Below are 25,040 nucleotides of genomic sequence, written 5' to 3'. Positions count from 1 at the left end.
TAGTGTATAAATGTGTTTAATTCTGGAGTTTTGGATTTTGTCTTTTTTTTCTTTTGGGACTTTAAAGATATCCACACCTTTCTACTACATCTGGTAGAGGGACACAATCTTAAAAACTCTCAGATTTTTCCCTCCCAGTGCAAAGAAAAATTTTTAAACTTTGCATATACGTGTCCATGAGAAGTGTGTGTGTGTGTGTGTGTATGCTGCAGCACTATATTCCACCTTCCTCAAGATAAATAGAAATGTTCACAATTGCAAGCTACACTGCTGCATAGAGCATGGAGGCTTTGGGATTTTTACATTTTACTGTACCATAAAAGTATAGAAATGTGGATTTCTATTTAGCTGTACAATGTGCCCATGTAGGTGCTGGTGTGTGTATTAGTAGAGAGAACAGGTAACCATACATTTTAAGCTCTACAGCAACTAAATGTTGAATTAGACCTTTAGTGAGAACTATCAGAGTCATGAGGGAGAAAAATGATGTAGAAAAATAGGCATTTTAGTGAAATGGAACATTCTGAAAAAAAATTGATTTGAAAATATTAAGAAAACTTCTTCAAATTGTTTTGATAATATTGAAACATTGTCTTATGTAATATAAACGTCAAGGATTCAGAGTGAAATAAAATAGGAGGAAACAAAACCCAGTAGGAGAAGCAAACCAAAATACTGTTTTCACACTATCTTTTCAATGACATTTTCAATAAACATTAGAATAACATTGTCACATTGCCACAAGATATTTGGATTACAGTGAAATAATACAGTTCACTGCTAGCACGTGTATTAAATAGGAGGCATGGAGTTGAGAAATATATTAATTAGCTTTGTCACTAGTATTTTCCAGGGTTTGACAAACAGCTGCTGCAGGTCACTGCTGCTCCCCTGTGTATAGCCCTGATCAATGGTTTTCAACCTTTGTCTGCAGGCCTGCGGGGTCTTCTGCTGGAAAGGTCCAAACAAGAAGTGAGTTCATATATCCAGCAAACAATTTTACCAAATTTCTAGAGAGGAAAATGTGTGCATGCAAGGGGGTTGCAAGTCAAAGACTCAAAATACATTGGCATAATAAATAAACAAAAATAAGAAGCAGCTCAACAGCAGAAATAAGAATTCTGTGATGAGCTTTGCATTTACTTTTCTATAAAACCGTAATAAATTTGCACAGCTGTAAATGTCTCTGTAAGGAGCAGTGCGGTGAGAAAGCAGATCCCAAACCATTCAAAGATCTGTAATTTTTAATGGTGCTCATTCCAAAGACATATGATATGGACCCACAAAAAAACTCATGATCAACACATGGGTTACTGCAGAAGAAATTATTGCACCTGGAGAACAGTATGAAATACTAGTTCCCTGGATATAGAGTTGTGGGCATTACAGCACGATAACCTTTGTATCAAGGGCAGCCCTATGGGACTCTGGGGAATAAACTTCTCACTCACTCCCAGAAACTTTAATCCTGAAAGCCCAACTTCCATGAGGGTCTTTACCTCCTTGCCTCCAAGATAGCCATGATAACCATGGCAGAGCTCGTAAAGGAAGAAGAATGTAAACAAGATCAAAATTTACGTGATTGCACTGAAAGGGCATAATTATGGTGAAGTATCTTTTTGTGTGGAGGGCATCCTACAGAAACAAAACAAGAACTACCAAGAGTATGCTAAACATTCAAATCTATTCTAACTTTCTCTTAATTATAATCCATATATTTACATATTTAAACATTTTAGTATGTACAAAGAGAATGTGTATGCATATTTACTTCTCAGGAGAAGGCAATATACCCTGCTCGCATTTAAAGTTGTTGCTTGACCTGGAATTTAGCAGCCCTTTGGCAACATTGCTAGAACCTGCTTTTCTCCTCATGCATGTAGATTTTGGTGCAGTAGCATGGAAGAGGAGGCAAAAAGAGATGCATAAAAAGGGAGTATATGTATGTATGCATGCCTCTCAAGTGCACAGCTAGGTAAATTTAAATAATTCTTACACATCCTTTGCACTTTCTCTGTCAGTTGAAGATCTTGGACCATATTCTATTCATCGTGTGCTCATATCAGTCTGGACTCATCCATCATGATGGAGAGGCTAAGGGAAGGGTGGTCCAGGCATAGGTATTGATCCCAAATGGGTATTTTAGGGTGATGATCAGCTCAGCTTACAGCTCCTGTACCAGTGCCGGACTCTTCCCAGAAAGTCATAAAACTACTCTAAAGTAAGCCATTGTGGCTATGAGAAATGGGCCCCACAGTGTTACACAGAGCAGTTTGAAATTTCAAATGATGAGAAACCCTTCTGTGACTGCATATTTTCCTCTGAGTAATAGAAATGTCTAAGTTTAAATTTCAGCTGCCATTTCTATTATCAAAGCTTACACTGGCAGCAGCCGTCTTCCTGAAAGCTACCAATTTGTGGTACTGTCATTGAGAGGGAGAGAGCCCACCTAATAACTTCTAAATCTCCTTTGATTACTGAGATGCAAGTGAGATGCCTTGCCAGCTTGGAGAGCCAGGAGACACATGCCTGAAGCCCACATATATGGTGAAAGGATCAGAAAGATAAGCTGAACAATAAAAGTCAGCACAGCTGTAAGAATCTGGCAGAAGAGGACTGAGGCTGAGAAAGGACTGCCTTGAACTTGATTAGTCATTATTGTGTGATACGTGTGTTGATGTTGGTCACTGAAACATTCTACCTTATGTCTTTATCTAACTTCCCCCTCTCCGCTCACAGTGCTAGAGAAGTCTCTCCCCACCAGTCCACAAGATTTCTTCAGGATTTTATAAGTTTAGCCTCATAATGAGATGCCTTTGAGATGTATAATTTGACATGTATAATGGGGTTATCCTAGCAGGAAAACAGTTCCCAAAAGCTCAGCAGCAGCCACAGTAACATGCTGGCTGCATGTCCTCAAGTTTCTGTTGGGTTTTCATTTTGGTTTCCTAGATGATTAAAATATAGAAATTATTTTCTTGAACCTCTGTAGAGTGTCTTGTAATTGCTTATAAAGACCATCTTTTCACACGTGACATCAGCTTTCAGTGTCCTGAAGACTGAATATGAAGAACCATATTATGGGGACAGTAAGGTGATAGGACAATTTGGTGTGCACAGTCCAGTCCAGCTAACACAGTGGATTCTACCAGAACTTGCCTACAATTTAACTACACAAAATGTTTCAGACATCAGAGGGGTTTGTACCATTTACATTAGATGTATAAGTCCAAAGCTTAAATCTTCAGAATTCCTACTTCAGCTTAACCTCCAAGGTGCCCACAGCTGTAGCCCAGAACAGTGTGCTCCTTTTTCACAGTGACATCACTCTGTGGTTCAGAGGAATCCTGTGATTAATGGACTAAGAAGAGGTTCCAGATGAGTAACACTGAGTGTCCTGATTCAGTCTCCAGTGTCCTGCACTTAGACTGTTGAACTCTGTCTTGTTTCTATTACCCCAGACCTCAGGTCTTTCTGTGTGCTACCTGGATCCTTTTCTGCACTGATGAGTTCCTACAGTCAGCAATATTTATTAGTACAACGAAGAAAATGGCTCTATCCTCTCCTTGTTGTTTGAGTCAGCCCGACAGGATTGATACTGCTTTCTTCTCTTTCTTGAATTAAATACTGCATGTGCTGCCTTACTCAAACTACTGCCCTCAACTTGATCTGTCTGTGGCATGCCATTGAGAAGAAAATCCACGCTGCAGTGGCTAGTGGCTCTTGGCCACATCTGACATTCATCCCCTCTGCTGTGGCAAAGCCAGGCACGGCTGCTGCTTTCTGGCAGGGATAACACCTTTGTATTTTCACATGCAGCACAGTGCCGAGCCAGCAGCACTTGCCTGCTTGTCTTCCGAAAATGCCATTATTGATTTGTTCCGACAGAGTGGCTAATTGGGTCATATGGAAAGTGCTGGCTGCCTGCTGCCGGGATGGAGCACTTTGAAGCTTCTTACCCTTTCCTCGACACTGCCTTGACACTGGGAGCTGCCTTTCAGTGCACAACGACCAGGTGCCAGCTCCCGCCATAGCTAATTTGTGCAATCCTGAGACTGCAAAGCAGGCGAGGGCTGGCCCATCCTCTTGCCTGAGGCTCACTCCCGGCTGTGGAAATCCTTACATAGCAAATAGTTGTTGCTGTACCTGCTAGGGCTCACCTTTCCATGACCTGATAGGGAATGCTGCCTGCGGGAAGGAGGCAGTGTCTTTCCTTGTCTCTCAGGCTGTCCCAGTTTCCCACCTGCACAGCTGCTCTTCTCAGTGTGATTTTGCTAGACCCCTCCAAGGCAGAGCAGCACCTCTGCTCTGATTTTCAGGAGGTTTGGGTCTGGGTTTGCACAGAGGACCCAGGAGTGTACTTTGCCTGGATTTTGCACACTGAATGAGTATTCAGAGCTCTCCTTGCTTCCTCAATCATATTCACGGTTCTTTCTTGATTGGTAGTTCTCCCTCGTGTATACCCTTGTCTGGGCTCCACCAAACACATCTCCCAGGAAAACCAGGTTTCCAAACTTTAGATGAGTAACTGCCTCTGTACACATCAACGATAGAGCTGGCTGCCACCACAGTCACTATTCAATGATGCAGTTTCTATATTGCCCTGAACTGGATTAAAGCCCCAAGCTTTTATTCTCATCTTCCCCATATTTATTTCAGAATTACTGACTCATTTTATTTCATTTAACAAGGTGAATCTGTTTCTGATGGCTTTTTTTTCATGTTTCTACCAGTAAGCGATTCATAATTCTGAGGTCAGAGAGGACCATTAGGACCAACATGGTTTAGCTTTCTCACAATACTGAGTCAAAGACTTCAACCACTGATTTCTGCACAGAGCCTGTAAGTTTATTTTAGCTGTGATACATCATTTGTAAGACAGAAAAAGAATGAAATGTCTCTAGTAACAGTGAGTTCACCATCTACATTTGGACCCACATCTGTTTCCTTTGTATACAGTGGAAATTTTACTCTCCCATTTCTGTGCTTTACAGACCTGTTCCTAAACCTGAAGTGACTCTGTAAAAGTCAATGGAATTATTCCAGGTTGACATAAGTGTTGCTGAAATTATTGAAAATTGCTATAAAAATGCCAGTGCATAAAGATTTTGATATAAAATTGTTTGTGACAATGTCTTATGCTCCTAATAGTTCTAACATCTATAAATCAGAGATACAATGAAGTCGTGTTTATTTGACAGGGTACATTAATTTCAGCCTTTTACTGCAGGAAATATACTTCATTGTCAGGAACCATAATGCCCTTTCAGACAATATTTATACTCCATCTCTTTTCAGTTCCAGACTGTGGGTCACGGTCTCATTTAGTGCAACTGGATAAAATACCTTTGAATTCTGTTGGTGACTCCCCAGTTCTTACTGACAGGAGACTGAGCTCATGTGAATATATGCATGCAGCATGAAATAAATCTTACAGCATTCTTGTCAGCTTTATTTGGGCCAATATTTTTCTGATCATTAAGTAAGATAACAGTTTTTTTTCATTATTATGACATACACAGTTTGCCTGGACAGTTTGCCTGGACTTCTCACTTTTTAAACTGTATGTTTTGCTTTGCCTTTCTTGAAAACTGCATAGAATTCAATTACTTGCTAATTATTTTTAGCCATAAAATACAACATTTCTGTATTTGTAGTCTTCAGAAGAATAGCAGCAAGGCCATTAGAAAAAGGACTGCAAATCACAGCAGCAGATTTAAGGCACCTATGTCTTCATCTTTGCTTTACATATAGAAAGACATCTGTGTTTATTTTGTTTCAGGACGATGGGGCAGAAGAAGACGAGTCCATGTCAGATCTCTGCTGATGTGATTAGAGCAGTCACACTGCAAATAAAGGGTTTAGGGTGCTTATTCAGTACGCAGTGGCAGGGAAATATATTTGTCCACAACATAACGCCTAAGGTGCAGGAAACACAGGGAGTTGATGGAGGAGAGAAAGAGAGGAGAGAAAAAAATAAAAAAGCCTGGCATTGAAAGAGGCGATATCAGGCGTAGCGGACTTGACAACATGCATTTGGACAAGTGCCCAGACTGTGGACTACATGTCAGTCACAGTCTACTGGGTGCCATTTCCCAGTATCCATATCCCTCCCTGGAGCAAAATGCTGCCCAGAAATGAGCATTTCTCACTGTTTCTCCCTTTGGTAAAGAAAATGTCGATATATAACATTTTGGGCAAAATGAACAGCAGCCAGTTCCCCAACAGCTCCTGTGCCAAGTGAGACAGTGCATGCATGTGTCAGGGGCTTGAAATTACTCCCATTAATTATGGTCCAAAATAACAAAATTTAAAATAATGGTTTTATTTGTTGCTATTGCCAGTAATAATATAAGACTTCCTTAATGATCAAAATATTAATGGCTTGTTTGGGTGAAAGGTTGCAGGTTATTTCAGGCACTCTCACTCACTGCATTTCGAGGCAAACTTCCAAAATTTAAACTTCCATCAGAGGAGCGCATTACTCTGAGTTCTTCATATTATACTGTGGAGAGATCCCAATTACCAAAAGAAACATAAAAAGTAGAATGTGATTAAACTTCAAAACGCAATTTAGCAGAAGGTATTAGCTTGAACTCTGAACAATGAACACTTATGAAACACTTTCACTGCCTATTTAAGCCTATTGAATTGATAACAGGCTAAATTAACTTTGGCAGTCCATCTTTTTGCCAAGTTCTCCCACTTAGACTAATTTTAAGAGTCAACCCTTGGAATAATGAATCTATGTTTTATTACGGGCAGTGTGTTGCCCAGTGTGGGAAAGGATCTTAGGCCAGCAAGGCAGAAGCCATTAGAAATAGCATGCCTTGCTCCTCCATGGCTGGAGTTCAAATGCTTAAAATCTTCTGGATTAATCAGAGAAGGAGCACTGCTAAACTGATGTTTCTCTCCTTGAAGGATGATGTTTGGCAAAGCATCCAGCGATTGTGCAGAGACCAGCAGTTAGTGGCTGTGATGTTGTTTGTCTGGCAAGTTTTAGTTCACCTTTATTCAAAATGAAAAAAAATATCCCAGAGCAGTCTGATTCCAGAGGAGCTTTTGCTGTTAACATCCTTTGATGAGCAGCTGCATTTTCTGGCCAGACTTAGCCTTAGCCATTCTGAATTTTAAGGAACAGATTCTGGTATTTTTATCCAGCTAAGTACTCACAGGTACATGATTTTTTTAGAACAAGTATTACAGTTTTCTTCCGAATACCTCATGACTTTCAGAGGGGGGAAAATTGTTTAAGTCCACCAGGAGGACAAGTTCTGTGTTGAGCTACATAAGTGTAACTTCAAACATTAATGGCCTTAACTCTGACAGGTGACAGCAGAGTTGGAAACTCCCTTGGGGCCTGTGGACATACAGGTTGGGGGCATCATTTCACCTACACAGAATCTGGGCAACAGGTCTATGCTGTTTCTGAACTTGGAATCTATCTTCTGCATGCATGTGTTAGTGATTTGGATTTTAATAAATGGGACCCTTATAAAGGCTGGGTCGTCAAGAAGAAAATAGTCCAGATGCTTTCACATGGCAAATATGAGCAGCACATTCTAATTCTAATGTTTTACTACTCCCTTTGCCCCAGATTGTTTCTGGCTTTTGCTTAGATGAATGGCAAGTAAAAAGACTGGGAGAGGTAGGTAAGGCCTGAAGAAATTAACAAATATCAGTCTACTAAACTAGCCTAATGTCTGGTTGTTTCTGCTGAAGTGGACAAGGTGGCATAGGACGGAGAGTGGGGATGACCAGACTGAATCAAATGTTCTGGTTTGAATGAGTGGTGGGTGTGTTTTTGTAGCAGGGGAGGAAGCTACAGTGCCAGCCCCTTGTGAGAAGCTTCTCAAAGCTCCCTCGGCTCCAAGTCAGACCCACTTTTGCACCAAGCTCAGGTCAATTAGTTGCACTTCTGTGATAATATATTTGAGAAGGGGAACCTGGGAGGAGTGGGTGGAGTTGCAAGAAGAATTTGCCAGGAGAATGTCTGTGCAAACACCGAGGTCAGTGGAAGAAAGGAGAAGGGGGGAGGTGTGCCAGAGCAGGAACTCCCCTGTATCTCAGGGTGAGATGGGAGGGCCACACCCCTGCCACCCATGGAGGTCACCAGTGGAGCAGATACCGATTTGAAGCCCATGAGGGCCCCACACTGACCCAGGTGACTGATCCCAAAGAAGACTGGGACCCTGTGGGAAGAAGGCCCCGCTGTGGTAGTTCAGCGCTGGGAGGATTGAAACACATGGAGTGACTCACATGCCTGTAGGAGTGACTCATGTCAGAGTTGGTTTGTATAGGACTGTCTCCTGTGAGAGGGAGACTATGCTGGAAAAGGGGAGGAATGTCAGAAGTTCCCTGACCTGAGGTGGAAGAAGCGGCCGGACTGACCACACCCCCATTCCCTGCCTCCTGTGCCGCTGCAGGGAGGAGGTAGAGATATCAGGATCAAAGCTAACCCCCTTCTTCTCAGGCTCAGCATTACTCCTGGTATCTCTATCACTTCTCATAGTCCTGCTCTGTCTGTTAAATGTAGTTGTTTTTAGTGTCTGTATTAAATTTTATGTTCTTTTTTACTTCCCCTAATGAGTCTGTCTTTTGCTTGTGCCATAATGGATGAGCTCATCCCTCTCTGTCCTTATCTCCATTTCCTGGGTCTTTTATTTTTTCCTTCCCAGCGCTGGGGAGAAGGGGAAATGAACAGCTGTGTGGTACTCAGTTGCTCTCTAAGCTCAAACTACGGCATCAGGTTTAGACTTTTTCTTTCCTGTTTTCATACCCTCTGGGAGGAATTTGAAGGTCTTAAATTATGTACCTGTGTTGCAACCTGAAGGCAGGAGTTCACATGCTTTACATCAGCATTGCAAATGCTGTAGCCTCCTGATAAAATGCACTTGTAAAGGAATGTAGTGTAGCACAAGTCCTCTTTCTGTTTTAGCTGTAATCCAAGCCCTGTGGTGTGGTCCTGCTCCAGGTTTTCCTCTTGATTTCTCATTAAGAGGAGTAGTGGTAACTCTGCTTTACAGAAGCAATTCTTCAAAGCGGGTTAGAGAGATTCTTAAATGTGCACACTTAAAATTGACAGCTGCACACCAGTCCTCTTTTATTCCTAGAAGAATAAGTGATATTAATCTTCCCCTTCTCGTATTAAGGAAGCAAGGGGATTTTCCTGATGTATTTGGTGATTTTTCTTCTCCTGTTAAAGTGCAGAAAGATAAATCCACTGATTTTATTGGTGCTACAAGGATTTGCATTTATTTGTGAAAGAGAAGAACCAAGATCATAAATGATCTGTTCTGGTAATAAGAAGCCACAATTTGTTTCCCTGGATTGTGGTTATTTATTTCTCTCCCATTTTAGCTCAGATTCTTCAAGGCTTTTCAGAAAGACTGAATTCAGCATATCTGAGAGTTGTAAGCCCGACAGCTCAGCAGACTGTAGTCTCCTGTTTACTTTACACACGAAACAGGTGCCACCCAGGCAGTAATGCAAGCTTGCCGTGTTTCAGCAGCATTGCAATCTGCTTGCTTCTCCACTTATGCAGAGGTAGGATATAAACAGTTCAATTTTCACGATCATTTACTTCTTGGCTTCTTTGCAGAGGAAGGGTGCCAGATACTAGACACAAACTGTTGCTGAGAAAGGATGCCAATTGCTACCAGGCACAGTAATTTTATGAAATCCATAGCTGTCTGCAAGGAGGAACACAAACATCAACAATTACTTTACAGAGTAAACAGTCATCTCTTAACTATGTGTGTCACATTGCTGAACTGGGTTTACTATACATGAAAACCTCCTCAAACTCCTATGATAGTTTTCATACCCGAAAACTAGCTGTAAGGAGTTTTGCAGGTAAAATATGTTGTCATCTATTAAAGTATTAATTGCTGCTCTATTGAGCTGCATTTCTCAAGAAGGCTCAATTTCATAGTGTCAGTCATCTATGAATGACTAATGCAGAGATAATTTTGTTGCCAGTATTCTTGGTGGCTGCTGCTGCTTCCTCTGATGGGCAATATCCCATGGTAAAGCAGAGTCCCACCTGTATGGCCAAGTGTGTGCAGACTTGCATGTGGGGGACCAGGACAAGCCTCCACCACTCTGAGTCTGCACCTGGAAATGACCTATCTGATCAGCTTGTTCCTGAAAAGTGACCACAGGACCTGAACATCCCTGAAAGGGATTAGTGTCTCAAAACTGGTCCTCAAAGAGACAGAGGGATGCATGAGTCTGGTGGGGAGTAGAGAAGATGCATAGGGTTGAAGCTTCCCATTGTATTGTGGACTGGGTAAAGGGCAGTTTGCATCTGCACTGTCTCACCAGAGAAAGGAGATACCTTGTCCACCTCATAAAATAACTTCAATTGACTTTATCCTGCCACCTTCTTCATCCTTGATTGCCGACTCTGCAGTGACAGTTGCAAGGGGAGAGGGCTCCAGAGCCAGTTCCCACTTCTTGCCTCACTACCTGCTTGGGAGAGGAAGTTTCCTGCTATCAAAGGCTTTGCACATCTTCTCTCCCACAACAGTCGTGCCCAGGGAATCAGGGAACAAATGTTACAAGCCAGGGTCATGATCTAGGGAGTGAGTGAAGCATCAGGAGAATCCATCTGAACTGATCACTATTTGAAAGGCAGGTCCTGGGATCCTCTTTCTAAATTTATTTGCACAGGATGGAAAAAAATGGTATTTCCATGGGGAAGGAATAAAGTGAATCTATGCTGATGACAGGTATTTGTCTTGTTTTGCCAACAGCAAGTCCTCTTTCCAAAGCATCGACATTTGCACTAATCCCCTTTTGAGCCTGAAACAATTAGCCAATCTGAGCTTTTCAGCGGCAGAACACAGTGTGGAGCCTTTGTATTTATTTGTGTCAGCAAACAAGTATGTGGGTCTGTGCACAAACACACTTGAGATGTCACCCAAATTATGCTCTATTTTCAATCTGGTTGCTGTTTTTCTGGTGCTACAACTGGCCCGCAGCATGCAAGGGGACAACACTGGATCCATCCTCCTCTATGTGCTAATTGCTGGTATGTTGGTGGCATATCACCTCTTTTTAGGGCCCAGATCAGAGCAGAGGTGAACAAATTTTAGTTTATGCTGTGAAGGAGCTGAGGTCTGTCCTGGGCTCCCAACCCTCCATTTGCATGCACAAAGTTTTTGTATTGCTGAATGGTTTTACTTCATAAATTATGAAAACAACTGAATCAATAAATATTAACATAATGTGTATTGCCTTGGCAACATAGCACTTGATATAAAAATTAAAAACAAATTCCATAAACCACCCACGGTGGGGAGCTTTACAGGAGATAAACCTGCTGCCATTGCTGCCAGAAGAACAAATCATCTGGAATCAGAACAAAAGCAAACAGTCCAAAGTTAAACAACATAAACCAAAGGCACCTTTCCCCAGACAGGTCTGTACTAATTTTCAGGTGCTGTGTGCTGGGAATGAGACTTGCATCCCATGAGCATGGCTTACCAGGGCTGTCATCAGTTCCTTGCAAAAACTCCGTTGATTCCCTAACACTCCTTTTGGGATCCGTCTATACAATCCGATTCTTTTCAAGAGTCTATTCCTCTTAAGACATTTGCTCCCACCTTACAAATTTGCAGGACAAGTCTGAAAACACATGGTGAAGCAAATCATTGTCCGAGCACATGTGCACTTTGTCTCCATTGCCAGGATATATTTCATCAGTTTTAATTAACTCTTCAGATACTTGGTACAAATGTGATTTCTGGGAAGCAGCTGGGCCCACATTTACTGGAGTTTAGCTTCTAGGAGTGTTGCAAATCTTGTTACCACAGAGGGGTTAACAAATAGAGAAGTGGTGTAAGTTTGGCATTTGACTCTAGCTTAGTGCAATAATTTGCTTAACGACTTGAGTATTTGTCAGATCAACTGAGTTACATAGTCTGTTCTCATACACTGCATAGTCTCTAAAGAATCTGAGTGCACAACCTTTCTGCAGAAATGAACTTGAGATGTCACCTCAGATTGCATTGCGCTTTTAACACAAAACAATTGTTTCTGTTGTTTTAGTGCTATAACCAATATCATGCCATTAAGATTACTTGGTACTATGTTGTATGCACATTGCATTAAAAAAAACCCACAACACTTTTCATGGCTGAGTGCCTTAGCTGTGCATAGTATGGCTTCCACATTAGCTTCTCCCTTGAATATTACACTATTTCCAAAGATGCGCCTTAAAGAGTGTTACTTCTTGACAGGGACAGAACTGTAACTCAGTGATTATGGAGCAATCTCTGGCCTGTGAAGATCAGTGATACACTGTGCCTAGAAATTGTATGTAATATATTCTTACTCAGAGGGTACAGGCTTGGACACAAATAATTTAATTTATTAAAGTTAGAATATATTTTAGACCACATGCCCTCTGAAGCAGGAAACAAGTAATTTGATTTTAAATTAATTTGCTAGAAACACAGAACGACATTTGAAATAACAGGTACAAACCTGACAGTCCAAAAGTATTTATATGGAGAGCAATTTGCTTAACCAACAGCTTCCTTTGTGTCATCCGTTCTTTCAGATACTTATATTTGGAATAAAGTGTTTTTCTGCTCCTGGTACCTCTTGAGGGACTTCCTGTGGTGATGTGGCTTTAGAACTGAGGCAGGTAGGCCGTGGCTCCCTGGGGAAGGGAAACTCACTTAATACATGAATAACGTTGAATGTCACTCAAGTCAAGGGAAAAAAAAAGGCAGACAAGTGAAAGATAAATAGATTTAAATAATTACTGTTGAACTCCTGTTATGCTTGTAATTTTTTTCTCAGCATGGAAGTCCTTCTGTAAGCAATTCAGCCCAAGCTTTTGAAACCAGTTAGAGTTTTATTAATATTTTAGTAGCAGCATTAGTAATAGCATGAACAATGGTAGTGCTGTGATGAGCTATGGAGTTTTCAGAGAAATCCCTGTCTTAGGTGAATCAATAAAGCCACACTGATTTACACCAGCAGAGACCCTGGGCCGCCGATGTAGAGACTAACCCTGCAAACATGCTCTCCTCTGCCATTAGTCCTGGGAGTACTTCTGAAGAGCTCAGCAGCAATAAAAATCACCACAGGAAGAAGTGGCTGAATTTAAAGGCATCACTCATGCTAGAAAACAAGGTCTAGTCAGATGTGTTTGCAGGAAAAAAAAAAAAAATAAAAGAAAGTATGGCTCTGATTCCAGAGTCCATCCCTTTTTAGGGAACTACTTAAGGTTGTGCTCTCCTTTCAACCTACAGTTAAGTCTCGTTGACATGAGTGGGTGCAGAGTAGTCTTAAGTGTTTTGCTGAACAGGAGCGCATATTTACGTGTTTACCTGCAGTTTTTCCACATCTCCTTTTAGATACCTTTTATCTCTTCCAGTGAACTAACTCTGCATTTTCTTTCCCTTCAATGTGTATATTATCTCCTCTGGGTGAGGTTTTTTCCACACTGTTTCAAGCAGGTTTGTAGCACAGTGTTGGGTATTCCACTCATGCCTTTCTCCAGCTGTAACGCTATCGCTGCCTGATTGCACAACTTCAGAGTACACCCCTCAGTTATATGACTGAACTGCAAGCACCTTTCTGTGTGCCTCAGGTCACTGGAGGAAGCTTGTGTCTCAAAACCAGACTCAAATTGGAGATTGGAAGGGAATTTCCTCCTGCCCCAGCAACAACAGCTCAGAAGAAAAATTGACCTATTTGTATTTCCATTTTCTACAGACAGATATCTTGACATATCTGGTTGCTAAAGCTCAGTATAAGCTTGTGTTATCTTGTTTCTTGCCTTTTTCCTTAAGCTGCCATCCCCGGACAAGTATAGTCCAGGCTATTTTCTCTTCTAGCTGGGGAATTTTCCTTAAGAAATAAGCATGCTATCAAAGAAAAAGAAAATAAACCCATCTAGGATTATTTCCAGCAGGAAAAACAGCTGCAGCTGAGGGGGCAGCGATGCCAAAGCCCAGGCGTCCGGAGTCAGAACTCTGAGATTTGTGAAGAGTTAAGTGAGTTGCACGTGGATAAACAGTTGAAGGCTGAGCCACCACCTCCAGTAGGGCAAAAAGAGGTAACAGAAACAACTTTCCTACCTGATACTGCATGCAATTCATTGCACAACCTCCGTAGTGCATGTCACTGATTTATGTGGGGTTTATGGCTTGTTAAAATACAACTTGTTCATCAAATGGTAGGAAAGCAATGGTATGTAGTAGGTATTACAATCTTAGTAAAGAAGAGAGATTATTGTTACAAAATATTGTTACAAAAATAATTGGAAAGCTTGAAAAATATGCGTTATAAATTAAGATGGGATTCCAAGAGATTTGGGGAAAAAAGCCCACGAAATCATCTAATATTACTGTCTTATTTTAGGAGCAAATATGTGTGTGTTTTCCTGCTGAAAAGTAGCTCTGAATGGCATCTGCTGACTTGGCAGATCTGTACCTCGAGTTTACTGGAGGGCATCTACTATCTGTTACGGATCACCATTTCTTTTCCTGTTTAGCACATACACCCAGCAAAGGTGCAACAGTTTAACTGGCTGACATGAAGATACTGACTAAATAGTAAAGCTCGGTATCATTCAGTTGATGTTGACCAAAGTGCAGCTCACTGGTCGTTTCTTGATGTGTACATGTTGACATTTTTTTTTGATTTGTAGGATTATGTTGTCCTCATAAACATGAATAACAAAATTACATGTATTGTACTGTACACTGAGTGACTCCAGGCTTTAAATTCCCTGTATCTTAGCTGCTGACTTGTTCAGGGATTTTTCCCATTCAGATTTAGCATTTTATTGACATAACATTACTTTTATTATTAGAGACAGATGGATTCCTCTCATTGAAATCAACAACTGGAGGTTTCGAGTGATGTCCTAGGAGTTTGGAGAACTCCATAGCTCCTTGAGATTGGAACCACTGGTGGTTTTGGGGAGCTGAATTAATAAAATGGAAAGGATGACATAGTATCAACATGCATTACACCTCTCCCAGTTCTGTATAAAAATGCTGGAAATTTTATGCACAGCAGGAGCAATACCATGGAGAAATCTTGACAGGACAACAGGAAACAGGCTCATCTTCTTCAGGCCTGCTGGTTGATATTGTCATTCGTATAGGTTGGAATTTACCGTACTAAGTGTAGACATCTGCATCTGAACTTGTAATCCAAAGCCCGTTTATAGTCAATGAGGATCTGAAGCCAATGTACTTAGGTGAATGTGCCTCATCTCCAACTGAAATCAACATTTAAATTAGGTCAGATGAATCATGTTCTAAAAGAGGCTGTTTCTCTCCATTGACTATAAAGGGAGCCCAAGGTAACTAGATGGGTTGTACACTTAAGTGAGCTAAATTCCACTCACAGTAAGCAGAAATCCTCTAGCCATGAAGCTTTTCTTTAAGGAGTAATCCTCCTTGCCAGAATACTTCTTGGCATATTGAACTTCATCTTCAGACAGAAAAGGTCCTGAACTTTAGAGGAAGAAGATGACTCAAATATTTGATATCCTGGCCTCAGAATTAAGTGCATATGTAGTTACCAAATAATTTAAAATAATGAGATGAAGCATTATAACTAAAATGAATTAGAAGACTGTCAGGAATTTTTCTCTCAGGGGATTAGGTATCCTTCATGTTTAAATGTCTTTCTGATATATATAAACCCTGTGATCCTAACATGGAGGCTGGAAAACTCTTTCCTTTTTTAGCGCTATAACAAAATGTCATGATAAATCAGGAACATTCTAGCCTTGGTATATTCAGCAACATCATGATAAAGAAATAATCCCCATTTCCTCCCTCAACTTTCAAAGGGTCTTGGGACACAAATGTCACCTTTGTATAGTAGAGTGTAATTGATTCTATTTGTGGCTGCTTAGAAAGAGGTGGAGAAATATGGCAATAATCCAGGGATGACTTGAAATCAAACGGAAGTTCACATGAGGCTACAAATGCCAACATGAAAGAGCAAAGCCCAAAGGATGCTATTTTCGAAGGCCAGATCTTATGTGGACATTACATACTTACAGTCCTCCTATTCAGAAATAATCTTTGTGCTGGCACACAAAGACATGCTAATCATCTTTCTGATGAACGTCCCAAGAACTTGCAAGTAGCCAAATAAAGCCAGCAACTGCGAGGAAGTAACAGATTTGATATGTCCAAAAGGCAGGGCTTTGAGTGATTCAGTTACTAACAGGAAGCACTGAATGTGTTCTGAATAAAACACTGTTGATGTCAGTAAACGATACATTATGTGATTAAAAATTCATCCTATATAAATCATCAGAAAGACACCATAGAAATAAAACCATTGATGCCACAAGTGGATAAGACTTCAGAGAACAAACTGGTTGATTTCTCTGCCAAAGCACTGCCCCATAAAATATTTTGTACATCTTGGTGGAATCTACCTTTAAATATATCGGGCAACTTAGACTTCTTCATTTACCAAAGAGAACAATTCACTTAGAAAAAATATCATGGATGAGTATATGGACATAATAACCAGCCTTTTTTTTTTCCCTTTCAAAGTATCATTTCACTACTTTTTTATTAATTTTTTTCCATCAGTCTCTTTTTATGAATTAATATCTCTTAATTTAATAGACTGTTGTTTACTTCCTTTTGTCTTTGGCTTACCCCCTGAAGTCACACGCCATTGTTCTTTCATTTCATTACTTCTTGCAAATGAGCATCTCTGTGCCCTTTATCTGACTTCTACCTTTCTTTGCAACTCCCTCAGTTGTTCCTTTCTGGAGTTGTTTTGCCGAGAAGTAAGCACAATACTCCAAATACAATTTCCACGGAACTGTAAGGAGAGGAAATAGTATCTCATTATCTAAACATGATGCTTTCATATAGGTTTTCTGCATTGTTATATCCCACTGCAAAATCACATCTAATTTTTAAATATTACTCCACGTTTCCAGGATTTCCACTGAAATTTTCCTGGAATTTTTTCATTTGTGTTTTAAGTCAAGTCCCATTTTGCTATATTCTCTCCATGTTTCACCTCTATTTTCCTTTCTTCTTCCTCAGTTTCAATACTGTCTCCAATTTAATGTTATCTGCTAACAGGAGGATTATATCAGTCAGTACCTCTGCTATATCTTCAGTGAAGATAATGCTGACTCTAATCCCTACAGATCTCTGAAGACGAAGTCTGTGTTATATCTGGGTCCCCAGGATGGCTTTTCTCCAAGCAGCAATGGGTGAATCCAAGCCAATTACAATTTATTTTGAAGGTAGACTTTTCTATAACAGATATCCAGACATTTTCTTAAGGTATATATATCATATATCAATTCGATAGATTAAGGCTGTGATCTTCAGAGGTGAGGGAGAGTGGAAGGGAGATAAGAGAGAGTTCAGCCTTCAACAAACATCAATTTTCAATGAGATTTCAGCATCTCACTGCTAAAGGCTTTTTTGAAAACCCATTCATATCAATTTACCACTATTACAGACACAAGCGTTGGGTGTGGAAGCCCTGTCCTTAAAACAGCCACTCCACCCAAAAACACATTAAAAACTGCTCTCTGCAGCATGAATTTATGCACTAGAGGGAGGTCTTCGAAAGGGGCTTCTGATGAATTCTGTTGTCTCTGCCTGGTGCACCTCCTCCAGTCACTTATTCCAAGAATGAAAGAGGAGATTCTGTATTTGTCCTTTTTACCTTCTTTTGGACTCTTTTCACCCCATTTGTGCACAGTACCCTTAGCATACCGGAGAACCACCTTACTGCCTTTACATCTTTATGATATTTCACTCCAAGAAAGCACTCTCCTTTTCTCCTCTGAGTCTTTATTTAATCTACTTTAATTACAGGCTACAGCAAATGTTTAGTGATCTGTGATTCCCATGATTATTCCTCTTTTCCTCTTTTCTAAGCTCAGTATTGTGTTTACTTATTTCTGCTCTCCTGGACTGCTTCCAGTTTTACATGAGCATTCCCTATTGATTGGTAATGGTGTGTTAACTCGGTGTATCGGATCTGTTTATGCCCTATAGTGTGCCTTGTCTGGATCTGTTGATTTGCATATGTTTCAGTCTTTCTAGGTATTTCTTTACTTACATTTGTATTAATTCTAACAGGCTCTCCCCCTTCTTTTTATTGATCCTCTTGTTGGATTCTTTTAAGAAGAGTTTATTTTCTTAGGCAACTGAATTTTGATTAGATACATGTCCCTCATCAATTGTTATTATGTCTCTAGTTCTTTTCTTTCCATTGCTGAGTTCATGAAAACTTTCTTAATCCCTTTAACCTTTCTGGCAAAGAATAACCTTTGCTTCTTTCCTACAAGCTTTCCTAATCTTTCCCTCCTCTCTCATATGTATGGTTCCTTCTTTTTCTAGTCCCAGTTCAGACCCTTAAACCTTTGTCTAGTGTTTTCTGAATCCATGTTGACTGCCTTTCTCTTTTGAAGGCTTTTCAGAAGAAATCCTGTCTGTTTTGTTTGGCATGTTTCCCATCTCACTTTGACAATGATGGATTCTAATATTTTCTGAAAACTCCTGCTAAATAACTCTTGAGAATTTTTAATTCTTTAAGATGTTTTCCTTATAGGCTATTACAATTGCACCATACTGTGTTCTGTGCATTTCCTAACCTGTCTCTGCTAAATCCAGCTCCTTCATTGACAATTCTATCAATCTGACATTGTTCTCACAGGGTTTTTTTTATTTCTGTCTGGTGGTGAGAATTATATCCAAAAAGGCTTCTTTTCACATCAGAACCCCTATTTTCTACATCCTACAGCTGTATATGTTTAGGACTATTTTGGTGATCTATGTTTTGATGTCTTCCAAACAGAACAGATAATGACTAAATGCATTCCCTAATAAAGAGTATCAGAAAGTTCTGACTGCTAAAACTTAGTATGACATTTTTTCCTCCATCATATACTGTTGGTAGTCTGTAGAAAATGGGCTCTGTACAACAGCTGCATTCTGAATATGGATTTTTTAGAAGCTTTATCCATGTCTTTGACCTGTGCTTTCTGTTCTGACTCTTTTTTTAAAAGGTCTCTTCTCGATTGTTCGCAGTCCTTTTGAGTAGAGCATTAAAAAACGTAGCCAAGACTGTGACCTTCTGGGTGCTGCAGCTAATTGCAAAAAAGTAGCTTCCGTCCCCACTTGCAAGCATTTCTGGAATGTTCAATCTTGCCCATTTTACCCCAGGTTCAGCATTTCTCTGAATTCAGCTATAAATTTTGCATTGACTGTGTATACTTGAAAACAGAGGGCCCATTTTTACATTAATAATAAATATATAAAGCTGTACCTATTCTCTAACTCCATCACCATCATCCTCATGAAAATAATATTTTATGTGTACGTGCCATCTCTCATAACTATCTCGCAGGTTGTTTAAAAGCATGGGTAAGTATTACTGTCCTCATTTTTTTAAAAGGAGACAATAGTATTGCAAGATATAGCACAGAAATATTTTAGTAGGTACTCAGAGAACAGAATAAGACAGTAAATAACCAAGTTCTCGTGACTCCTGCTTATAGTTATTTTTCATAATTCTGACCCATGGAAGAAACCAGCTTTGGTGTTGCCTACTTATTTCAGACAGTGCTCTAAGACAGTCATAAACAAACTGTATGCAGGGCTGGGCAAATATTAGTTCTTTCACTTTAGTGGCCAAGCTGAATAATCAAGTAAAGTACAATTTTGGATTAACACAAAATGTAAATGCTCTATTTCGACTAGTAAAATAAAATATGGGGAAATAGTCCTGTCTTTAAAGTTTTCATTCTGTTGAAAGAAACTTTTAACCTGAAATTAATATTCTGTTTCATATTTGTGTGATATTTAATCATGTATCATATCTGTTTTAATAACAAATTCAGCCTCTAAACCAGTTTTTTAAAATAATCTATTCCCTAGAAATTTTTACCCATATCTACCTGAGAATTCCTGCTCTAAATAGATAAGACAACCAATGCTTCAAGGAATGGGAATATTCTTATCCCCATTTTGCAGAGTAGGATTTGAGAAACACAGAATTTAAACAATGCGCCTAAGATGCCAGTGTCAAATATTTCAGGCAAGCAATAGAGCCTCTGAAAGGCTTTCAAAAGTCTTATGTCCTTTCTCCTACATCACCTTGAGATCAGAAATGTGACCAAAAGGCAATAGACCACAAGTAGAAACAAGTTAGGCCTGGGATGTGAGGCGGGTGGAAGAGCCCTCTCACATGCTTGTGCCTGTAGTATCGTGTCACTGGACTCTGGTGACAGAAGTATTTCTGCTCATTTCGAAGTACAGGCTGTGGTAGGAGGGAACAGAGCATGGTCCTGACTGACAAGGTGCAGATTTCACCCATCAGCTGTGGGTGAGTAGCCTTAGGAATGAGGCCCCAGAGTCGGGAACCCAACACAGGGTATCAAATTCATTCTTGGGCATTTCAGAAGCTAGGTCACACTACTGACCCACTTCAGGTGGTACCCCCACCTGAAGGTATGAGCCTTCAGGACATACAGGCCTTAAAATCATGACTGGCTCCATCATTCCAAGCTTCCACCTACCATTAATATTCAGTGGCTGTTCACTACCTTTCTACAGTTTGCTTCTCTTTTGTTTTAAAAAGTAAGTTTTACATGTTAACTTTTTGTTGTTGGTATTGTTGATGGGTCAGCTGTTAGCTCACTGCAGCATAAGCAGAGCTGTCACTCAAGGAGTAGGCACCATGTGAAGTGCATGGTGATATCTCTGTTGTGGTGACTTTAGCTGGGATATTGGTTAGTGGAATAAAAACTCAGCTACTTCCTTCGGGAGCTATTGATCAATTTGTTTTCCTCATCTTTGCTCTTGTTGACAACAAGCTTGATGAAATCAGTCTTTCTGAAGGCAGTACAGTGGATTTGACAAATCCTGCAGAACTGCTGGAGCAGATCCCTGAGTTTGCTGAGGAGCTGATGGAGCCTGAAGATTGCTTTCCTGAAGGTAAGGGCCTGCATATTTCACTGAAATGCTGAGGCAAGAAACTTTCTCTTCTCTCAGTGAACATCTCTCCACCCACACACCACATTGCTCTGGCTGCTTGCGGTAGTATTTCACTGGCTGCACTTCATTCCTTAGATACTGTAATGCTCCAAACACACCCCCAAAATCACTTGTTATCATTTGTCTTCCAAGACAAGAGATAAGCCAAAAGCATACTCTAAAAAGCTATGCAGCTTCTAAAGTGATAGGCTTTTTTTTTATTATTATTATTATAATTTGTGCCATAAAGGTTTGGGGTTTTTTTTTAATGTTGTTTTTTCTAACTTGGCCAATGAAGATTTTTGCCTTCCAATATGTGTGCATGATCAAATCTGATAGAAAACTGACCAGATCAGGATGTTTCTATTGCTTAAATGTATATAGACATTTAACAGAAACTGTCTGGAGAGTTCATGAGTCCCAGGGATTCTTTTCCATTTATTTTAAAGGATGTTAAGATTAGCGTGTCCAGTAACTTTCATCTGACCAGGGATGTGCTACGTAAAGGGTATTTTGCTTAATCATTTTAGATAAAAATAGATAAGATTTACCTAACTTTTAGTACTGAAATACGCCATCATTTTATTATTTTTTAACACCAACCTACTCTAAAACATAGATTTAAAACCCAGCTACATCAGAAGATCTATTTTAAAGTAAATCTATCACGTAAATAACATCCTAAGTTACTTCTTCTCAGAGTGAGTTCTATTCCAAATATTATCTCAGTCGGATTCCTCATTTTCCTTTAAATCTGAGTTAGGAAAAATAGGGTTAGCAGAATGTTAGTACATTGCCTTGAAAATTCAAGGATTATTATAAATAAAAATGGAGCTGCTCAGATGGGATCAGACAGAGATGATTTGCTGGGTATATGAATGCCCCTGAAGTCAGCAAAAATGTTCATCTCCGTATCTGTGAGGTGGATGATTGAATGAGATAGAGGAGCCCTGCAGGGCTTACAAATATCCCTAGGATCTAAGCATTTTTTTGGCATCTCTGCTTAAAAGCAGTAGACAAAAATTAACACAGTTGAAGGCGGAAAGCATGGTGTAACTATTCTGGCCCGTACAATAACATGTAGAAATTAGAACTGGTGTTTTTATTCTTTATGATATATTTCTTAATGAGGCTAGCTAGCAGAAATCTGTTATGCTGCTCACTAAGTGAACAAAGTGAGAAATTATTATAATTGTTTAAACAGACCAGTGCTAGTTAGATGCCGGTTTACAAATTCTGTAACTGTGGTTGGCCATGATTGCCTTCCAATTTTTAAAAGAGAAGGTGGACATCACACAACCCATCACTTCATTCAGTGCAAAGCCCTGATTCATTCCAAGAGTAGTAGCACTCTGTAATTTGCTCTGTCTTAAAATAATCAGAACTGCCTGATGCTCCATCATTCAGGACCACATCCATACCAACTCAGTTTGTCAGATTTTCTCCACCGCTGTCAATGGGATGCAGGGTAACAAATGGTGCTCTTCTAGATGGATCACTGAAAGCACTAAGCTTGTTTTGAAGCCCACTTGTCATCCATCAGCAGAGAAATGTAGAAACAAAGGCATTGTGGGCTGAACCCCAAGCTGGGTTACATCCACCCTGCTGGATCCTGCTCCCTTCCCCCTGAGCATCCCTGCTCCTGCCTTTTGCCTTTTATTCCTCACCTATTCTAGTTCCTCACCAGTCCCCGTTCAAGTCAGGGTTTGTTCTTCTTCTCCCAGGGTACAGCCAGCTGAGGCTTGAGCTCTAAATGGGAATTGAAGGAGAGCTTGCTCCCAGCCCTTGGACCACTGCAGGGTGTCTGAGGGCACTGGGGATGCAGTTGCAGGTGACATCCTCCCCAACATATTTGCTCTTCTTTCCTGTGCAACAGATAGCCATGCAGATTTTTCAGACACTGTGTAGGCTAAATGTGATCACATTCCTCATGGATTTGGCAAAAATGCATAAAGTTGACATGAATGTTTGCTCATAAAATTTCAAGTCAAAATGCTGTAAACTGAAAGTCTGAATTAATTTGTTAACACTTGTTTTTATTTATGAAGGGAATTTTCCTATAATCTTCTTATATTAAATACCTTCCAATATTTTTACCCAAACTTACCATTACAATTAAACCTCATGCAATTATCATTTCAGTCTTGTTAAAAAAAAAACAAGCAAGCCAACGAACAACAGTCTAGTTAGCTAAGATATGACAAGGTTATAAAGTTCTAAAATGGAGTATTGAAGGTCATGCACTGGGCAAGTTTATCTAGTATTGCCTTTACTGGCTTGTAATCGATACAACAATATTTGGTATATTTGGGAGAATGACCACGTAATATTTGTGAAAGAAGGAGATTAGGTGAGATGAAGTGTGAGAGGGGAAGGGTTAAGTTCTTACCCTGTTAGATCACCGGCTATCTAAATTCAAACTATGACATTTCTAAACACATCCAGCATAGGTTATGTCCTGAACAAATATGTTCTGGATTCAGCCCCCTTTTTCAGATAACAAAGGCAAGGAAGATAATGCATGTTCTTGAAATAGTTGCTGAAAGTTTGCTGAGGTCACAGTTTTCCGGGAGTTGGGTGACCCAGATAAGCCATAGGTCATTTTTCTTGGGGAGACTTGTTAATTCGTTATCATCTCAAAATAACTTTGATTAGGGTCAACAGGGAATATTCCTGGGTCAGGAAATTTGAAGCCAAGGTAGGGTCACAGTTCTGGCAGCTAGCAAGTATTGCTGGGAAAAACCTGATAGAAATGGAGATCATTCTTGTTGCTGGTTGATGGGAAAGCAACATCTAGGCAATGCCAGCTATTTGGGTATTTTTTCCTCCAGATGCCTTGCAACACTCCAGTCCTGTTACCTCTATTGGTATGCATTCTCTGCATCAGAAATTGCTATCTGTTTGGACATTATCTTCTGTGTCTCAGAGAAGGTCATCCAAAGAGAGCCCCCTGGCCCCAGCACACTTCTCTCTCCCAGACCCTAATAGGAGAAAGTTTTCACCAAGTCCTTAAGCCTAATTGCCCAGACACAGCCCACTGGCAAAGGTTTCAAAGGAATATCATCAGATGGTCATGCGAGAATGAGCTACCTTGCTCAACGCGTGGTTGATCGCAACTCGTGACATCAAGGATGCCCAAAACCAGTTTTTCATGTGACTGTGTAGGAGCAATTATCGCAGCTGGGGAATGCCATGCGCTAAAATGAAGTTACTCTGATTAATGGTGGGATCTGCGTCATACCCTCCTCAACCTCAGTTAATGGCTGTTTAGTTTTATTTCTAGTGTAGAGAAGGAAAAACAGACCATTAAACTGAACAAATTAAACTGAGCTACAGGGACCTCCACCAGATGATGTTTAAAAGCTAAGTAAAACAAAATAATATGTGTTAATTTTCATCCTAGAAAAAAATCATGGAACAAACCCAAGTTTTAAAATATCTCTTTCCTCTAGTCGTAATACCTGAGATACAGTGTATTTTTCCATCAAGAAGGGCATGTTAGTATTTTGTTGTATACAATTTTCAGACGTCATAAGACTCTTACCATCCTATTGCACATACAGAATTAAATTAATTCAGGTTGGGCAGGACGTCTAGATTTCAACTTGTCCACCCCCTCGCTCTAAGCAGGGCTGACATTGGTTGTAGACCAGGCTGCCCGCTGCCTTGGCTTCAAAGTGTCACACCGTTATTTGTAGTGACCTCTGAGAGGATAGTTTTGAGGACAGTAGCAGCAGATAAACAAGAAATGTACCCTTGTAAAGCCCTTGGAAGAGTAAAAACACCTGGCAGACTGTGGCTTTGTCAGATGCTTTCTTGGCAGCACTGGGTTGTAGTACACAAGAAAAGACTCAAATCTCCATGTGTGTCTTAGGTACCCAAATTCTGGAGACAGTGATGGCAAGTCCCTTCTGTGTTAGTCCTAGAGGTGCACAGTATAAATCCCAGCCATGTATGCCAGTGGGCTAGTGGGGCCAGAAGACAAGAAAGGGTTTAAATAAGGAGGATCTGCAGAGATCATGTTCCCTT

The 25,040-nt window shown here is 40.2% G+C and overlaps 1 protein-coding gene across 3 annotated transcripts in view; it reads left to right on the top strand.

The window, feature by feature from the left end:
• Nucleotides 1-25,040, top strand: part of LOC113476396 (sodium channel protein type 5 subunit alpha-like) — a 219,620-nt gene that overhangs the window by 147,649 nt on the left and 46,931 nt on the right. Inside the window, exons 18-19 of one of the 3 annotated variants that reach the window (XM_026841936.1) lie at nt 13,934-14,077; nt 20,852-20,972. In XM_026841936.1, the coding sequence (XP_026697737.1) occupies nt 13,934-14,077; nt 20,852-20,972 (265 nt within the window). Of the gene's footprint in view, nt 1-13,930; nt 14,078-20,851; nt 20,973-25,040 lie in introns of all 3 variants that reach the window. The other 2 variants (XM_026841935.1, XM_026841937.1) reach the window with 2 other exon arrangements.

The sequence above is a fragment of the Athene cunicularia genome, assembly GCF_003259725.1.
Source record: "Athene cunicularia isolate RWA chromosome 2 unlocalized genomic scaffold, athCun1 chr2_part1, whole genome shotgun sequence".
Classification (NCBI taxonomy): Eukaryota; Metazoa; Chordata; class Aves; order Strigiformes; family Strigidae; genus Athene; species Athene cunicularia.
Note: the sequence above shows the minus strand (reverse complement) of the source record. Positions and strands in the feature narration are given on the sequence as shown.